The sequence below is a fragment of the Wolffia australiana genome, chromosome 13 (assembly GCF_029677425.1).
Source record: "Wolffia australiana isolate 7733 chromosome 13, ASM2967742v1".
NCBI lineage: Eukaryota > Viridiplantae > Streptophyta > Magnoliopsida > Alismatales > Araceae > Wolffia > Wolffia australiana.
Genome location: NC_135847.1, coordinates 1033708 through 1040264, shown reverse-complemented (window position 1 = coordinate 1040264; position 6557 = coordinate 1033708). Strand labels below are relative to the sequence as shown.

Here is a 6557-nt window from a genome sequence, read left to right as displayed (position 1 = left end):
TCTTGGAGTGGGTCTTTATTTATAGGCTGAGGGGAGTCGCTTCCCCTCCTTGTTTACTGGTCTCGGTCAACGGTCTGTTGACCAGATCTTGATTCCTCCTCCTTTGGTATTTCCGAAAGTGGAACTTATCAGACTGTAACTCATTTGCGATCAAGTTTTAGTATGAATTCAGCATTAAAGTACATGACCTTGCTAAATGAAATCGTAAAGTCATATTTATTGATTGTTCCAACCATTCTCATTTAAGACATTTAATCTTGAGTTCTAATGAGTTTCTTCAATTTGATCCTATTCCTAATAGATCAGCACATTTTCCCATCTAAAAAGAAAAATAAAAAATTAATCATTTGAAGCCAAAAGAATTCGCTGATGACCATGGATTCACCATGCCAGAAAACTCCAGATTTTTCTAAATTGATTTCAAGATCAAAATTTTTGTGTGGGGTTTAATCTAATCAAGCAACAGTACATTCCGAGAAATCATCAATGACATAACATAATATCCTTTTACTTACTGTGAATAACATGATATCAAAATAACTTTTAAGTAACATGATATCCCTTTATTAATCAAGTTATCATATGTTTAAACATTATTTAGTTGGATCATAGTTATAGATAATCTTTTTTAGGACGCAAACTAAAATTTAGTTAAATACATCAAGAACAGTTTCATCAATTCATGGATTTTAATTCCAAGGGAATAATTTCAATGGTTTCTTGGTGAGACCTTTATGATGAGCATAAGAAGCAGTGAATCAATGTCGAGTTGACTGAACCGGGGGTTGACAATGCCCCTGTTGTTTTTAATGATACTCATTCACATATCCTTCTATCTAGGATAACTCTGTTTCGTAAACATCCGGAATCTCCAGAGGCATTTGTGCACCTCTCATTTCTTCTCGCCGCTTTAACGGAGATTTGTGAACGTAAACGATCCACACATAAGCAATTAATCATGTTTTCTTTATATTTTACATTAAGAGCACGTCCTTTTCTTCTACCTTCTCCAAAAACATCGCCTTAAATGCTGCTGGCGCATGCATTTTACACAGTATAGAAACATCAAACCATGCTCTAAACAATGCAAACTCGAGAAAATAGGCTGACACGGACGACAAATCTTCCTCTGAATTGGTGCCTTATCATGAATGGATCACAGCTACCTAATCTTTTTCTAAGCGGAGGCTGAAATTCTGCGAAGGAGCCTCAGGCAGTTGACTTTTGGCACAATTATAATAGTATATGGTTAAAATCCAGGATATTTTCAAATAGAGTGCTAATCCCAGACGGTTCATAATCTCAATATGTGCATACCTTGGCTTCGAAATTCTAATCACAGTAGCACAATGGAGGGAAGAGCTTTGAAGTTCCTCTTCTTCGTTCTCCTCGCAGCGCAGGTCGCCGTCTCCGAGCGTTTAAACGGAAATAAAGATCTAACGCTAGTGAAAGTCGGTGTAATCGTCGACAGAAATACCTTAGTGGGAAAGATGTGTTGGGCAAGCATTTCCATGGCTATTGATGACTTCTACGATGGACATCCAAACATCTCCGCCCGCCTCGTCCTCCATCTTCGCGACGGCAGGGCGGATGTCGTGGGCGCTGGATCTGCAGGTATAACTCGTCAAAATACGAAGATAATACTTAATCACGTAAGATATAAACGTAAGTTTTCATCTTATGCGATTGAGTATTGTATTCATACCAAAACATGAGATGAATTGATCTCTCCACCGCGATCGAACCAAAATTTTAATTTTTAGACGTGGGTTCACTCTGGAATCCGCAACTATCGGTCTAGTGGACAATGAAGGTCTTTTATCTTATTTGACTGCGTATTGTCTTCTTACCAAAAAATCTGATGTTTTACAAATCTCCACCCTGATGGCTAAAAAATTTAAAATTTAAGACATGGGTTTGTTCTGAAATTCGCGGTTCCTGGGCTAGTGAACGAGGAAGATCTTCTATCTTCCGTGGTCGAGTATTATTTTGATGCCGAACCGTGTCATGTATTGATTTGTCCAGCCTAATCGTCAATAATCAAAATTTGAAGTATGGGTTTGCTTTGAAATCGCAGCTCTTGGACTAGTGAACAAGGAAGGAGTATTGGCGATCTTGGGTCCTCAGAAATCAGGGCAGGCGAAGTTTTTATCTACCATCGCGGGCAAGGCTCAAGTCCCCATAATCACATTCTCAGCTACAAGCCCTTTCCTCTCCTCTTCTTCAACGCCCTATCTCCTAAGGATGTCGATCAACGACTCCGCTCAAGTAACCGCCATAGCCTCCGTCATCGCGCATTACGGCTGGAGAGAAGTCAGTATAATTTACGAAGACACTGACTATGGAAACGGCGTCATTCCTTTCTTAATAGATGCCCTTCAAGATAACAGCGTCAGACTAACGCGGCGAGTTGTTATACCTCTCACTGCAACAGATGATCAGATTACAGATGAGCTCTCTACCTTGAAGATGCTGAAAAATAGAGTGTTCATCGTTCACTTGTCTCTTCCACTTGGCGAGCGTCTATTCGCCAAGGCAACGGACAGAGAGATGGTGACCACAGGCTACGCCTGGATTGTAACTGATGGGATAGCCAGCTTGGTTAACTCTTTAGACTCCAAAGTCATAAAAAATATGCAAGGCTTCCTGGGTGTGAAACCGCATGTTGAGAGAAGCGCAGATCTGGACGCCTTTATTCCTCGCTGGAGAAGAAGGTATAGAAGAGAAAATCCTGAAGATGAGAGAATAGAGCCTCATATCTTTAGCCTCTGGGCCTACGACGCTGCCAAAGCCCTGGCGTTGGCCGTGGAGAAGGTCAAAGTCAAATCGTTGGCGTTTAAAAAGCCGAGGATGTCAAACAACTCTACTGACTTGGACTCGATTCCTACATCTGAAAGTGGACCAGCCATTATCAAAGCGCTTGAGGAGACAGATTTTAAGGGACTTAGTGGCTATGTTCGCTTGGTCAATGGACAGCTCCAGAGCTCAAAGTATCAGATTATCAACGTTGTGGGAAACGGGCAGAAGAGCGTGGGCAACTGGTCGTCGGGGAAGAACAAGGTGACATATCTCAATCCCAAAATGGTCATAATTGAATCACTTAATTAATTGGGGATTAAATGATCGGTTAAATCTAAAACATAGCAATTTACGAAATTACAACTTAACAGGTGGAGCTTGGGGCAGTCATTTGGCCTGGAGACACGTCGTCAGTGCCCAAAGGATGGGAGGAAAAAGGCAAAGGAGGAAAAATGCTTCGCGTTGGCGTTCCAGTGAAGGAAGGATTCTTTGAGTTTGTTAAATTTGAAGTCGATCCCATCGACAACCAGACGAAACCCACCGGTTACTCCATAGAAATCTTCAAGAAAGTGATGAGTTCTTTGCCCTACGATGTGCCCTATGACATTGTGCCCTACACTTTTAACGACACGGAAAACAATGGAACTTCTGGCTCATATGATAAGCTCGTGCAGACGGTTGAGCGCGAGGTAAGCACATTAATTCTCCTCCCTTTTCTTCGCCGATTGTTCAATTAATGATTTATTGGTTACCCAGCTTCTCTCTTTCCTTTTTAACGCAAATATCTTAGTTGATAATAATCGTTCAGACACATGGTGGGTTCTCTTAGATCCAGCATCTGCGAAAGATTTACTGGCAACTCAATGACCCTTGAATCTGAATTGCTGGATAATGGCTGCTTTACCATGGGTTTCCTTACAAAGTTTTCATATCCATATTGAGACATTTATGAATTCGTACATGTGGAATTAAACTTATCCCTAAGATCTCAAGGTAGTTCCTTGGGCGATTCATATATTTGTAGTTACATCAAGATAATAAAGAGACAATACAATGACACAATAATGCAAATACCATGAAGCTGGGTTACCCAGTTTTCAATTTACAAAAACAACAAACCTAAATTCCAGTTACTAGGCAAGTTTCATGCTAATGGAACAATAAATTCATACAGATTTCTTAACTGCGATTCTCACCATAATATAGGGTGGGCCAGTCCATACATCTATCTATCAACCTCACATAAATGTCTGGAACATACTGTTATAAAATTAATGTAACACCTTTTTTGCAAGCAGGAGTATGATGCAGTGGCAGGAGACATTACAATAAGGGAAAACAGGTTCCAGTACGTGGACTTCACGATGCCATACACCGATTCGAGCGTCTATATCATAGTCCCCTTAGAAGCGGACAACAAGAGTGATAGCTTCTTTGTGTTCATGGAGCCCTTAACGCTCCAGCTGTGGCTGTGCAGCCTCGCCTTCTTTCTCTTGACAGGATTCACAGTTTGGGTTATTGAGAGTATGGAGAACAATGAGCACTTTGGGGGTCCTCTTCTCCATGTTATTATCAACGTTCTCTACTTCTCCTTCTCCACAGCCGTCTTTGCACACAGTTAGTGCACTTTTCTCATTATATACTAACAAAAATGAATCAGTATAGTGGAAACGAGCAAATCTAATCATTTGTGTTTAACCTTTCATCCAGAGCAAGACCTTCGAAGTGGATTATCCAAGATGGTTGTCACCGTGTGGGTTTTTGCTGTGCTCATTATCACATCTACTTACACCGCTAATCTGGCATCAATTCTTACGGCGGCGAAGCTTAGGCCTGCTTTCACCAACATGGAGGAGGTGGTGAAGAATGGGCAGCCAGTGGGCTTCGGCAAAGGATCTTTCCTAGAGTCACACTTGAGACCCATCTTTGGCTCCAGGCTCATTCCACTGAGTGGCTACGATGAGTTCGCGACTGCATTCGAAAATGGGACAGTTAGCTCAGTCTTTCATGAACTCCCATACATTCGACTCTTTCTCAAAAAGTACTGTAAAGGCTACACAATGGTCGGCCCAACTCACAGAACCGCAGGATTTGGATTCGTGAGTTTTTCTTTCAGCCAAGATTTGAAACATCTCTCTTTCTCCATCCATCCATCCAACCATCCTTCCATCTATCCATCCATCCATCCATCCATCCATCCATCCATCAAACCATCTGTCTGTCTGTCCATCTATCTATCTATCTATCTATCTATCTATCTATCTATCTATCTATCTATCGAATAAAAAATATATTATCAATCTATCTATCTATCTATCCATCTATCTATCTATCTATCCATCTATATGTCTATCTCTCTCTCTTGGGCTGAGATATAATTGACGAAAACCCATTATTGTGATTTGATTCTCCATTTTCAGGGCTTTCGCAAAGGCTCCCCACTTCTCTCAGACGTCTCCAAGGCAGTGGTGGCTGTGACGCAGGGCCCAGCAATGGACGACATAGAAAGGAAGTGGATGCTTGCGAACAATACGAGCGAATGCAAGCAGGACGAAGATGGGGGCAGCCACATAACATTGCACAGGCTACGTGGCCTGTTCTTTGTCATCGGCTTTACATTTTCCCTCGCCCTTATCATCGCCTTCGTTGTGAGGCTTCTGCGAGCAAATTCAGAAGAACAGTTGAGGAGCCCTCCGATCATTCAAGATGAGGTGCTTGAATTGAGTGGGGAGCTCCCACAAACAAAGACACCAAATGAGGCGTGAGAAGGAAGGTGGAAAGCTTAATAGATATGGTCTGAACATAGGATAACTCACTGGCCATTGACTTCTCGCATATGGCAAGTCCAGAATTTCAGGAAACTAAGATGATCTACGAATCATTTTAGTGCTACGACCTTGGGAAACTTGATGAGCCTTTAAATTAAGTCTGCTTTGACACATCTCTAAATTGTTAAAGTCATTTTGAATGTGTGATAAAATGTGTCTTCAAATACTGACGATAGGTGTCATATGCAAAGTCCAATCTAAAAAAAAGGCAACACGATTTACCTGCAGTAGATATTATTTACCAGAACAATAGTTTGATTTATGATCATTCTGTTAAAAAATTCTGAAAAAAACCATCAAATTACATAAACACAAATCAATTTAAATGGATGACAATAATTAGATATGTCAACCGCAGAGGTTTAGGATATCTAAACCAAAAGCTAGGGATACGCATGGTCACAGTTTATCGTGGAGGTGTCATCTCTTTTCCTGTATTTAGTGGAAATTCAGGGCTCCCTCAAGGTGATTCTCCGCAAGGGACTCTATAAACCTCTTTTCACTCATTCAATATTTATCTACTTTGGAGGTTGAATGTTTTTGTCTTTTAAGCGCTATTCAAATAATTTACACTTAAAACTAATACCAATGCTTAAAATATAACATTACAAAGAAAGAGAACATACCAATAAAGGGCCACTTTCTCAACAATTTAAATTATCTTCGAATTATATGATAAGATGGGCATGTAATAAAGTGCAGCAGTGTAACAGGGATAAAGTCAAGACTTTAAAACTAATCAGGAAAAATATAGGATTTCAAATGCAATATGAATTTTAAATGGAAGATAAGCCCGAATTTTAAATCAAAGATGTTATAATTTTGAGGAGTGTTTGAACTTGTTAATAATTTTCAGGGTATTGGTAGCAATAGGGCGTATGTGAGAAAGATTCTTACATCCTTTCGACCACTATCCCACGCTGGGATTCT

The 6557-nt window shown here is 40.5% G+C and overlaps 1 protein-coding gene across 1 annotated transcript; it reads left to right on the top strand.

Moving 5' to 3' along the window:
* The first annotated feature begins 1300 nt into the window (after positions 1–1300).
* On the top strand, positions 1301–5756 carry LOC144711267 (glutamate receptor 2.7-like). The gene is made up of 6 exons (XM_078585217.1): positions 1301–1614; positions 2078–3060; positions 3171–3488; positions 4098–4416; positions 4510–4898; positions 5220–5756. The coding sequence occupies exons 1-6, from the start codon at positions 1308–1310 to the stop codon at positions 5562–5564; spliced, it is 2661 nt and encodes an 886-aa protein (XP_078441343.1). The 5' UTR covers positions 1301–1307; the 3' UTR covers positions 5565–5756.
* Positions 5757–6557: the final 801 nt, after the last annotated feature.

Bases quoted from the DNA above. Each gene is read 5' to 3' on its own strand.
- LOC144711267 (XM_078585217.1), top strand. From the start codon at position 1,308: ATGTGCATACCTTGGCTTCGAAATTCTAATCACAGTAGCACAATGGAG. The intron at 3,489-4,097 runs GTAAGCACATTA...TTTTGCAAGCAG, and splicing joins TGCAGACGGTTGAGCGCGAG to GAGTATGATGCAGTGGCAGG. The intron at 4,417-4,509 runs GTTAGTGCACTT...CCTTTCATCCAG, and splicing joins CACAGCCGTCTTTGCACACA to AGCAAGACCTTCGAAGTGGA.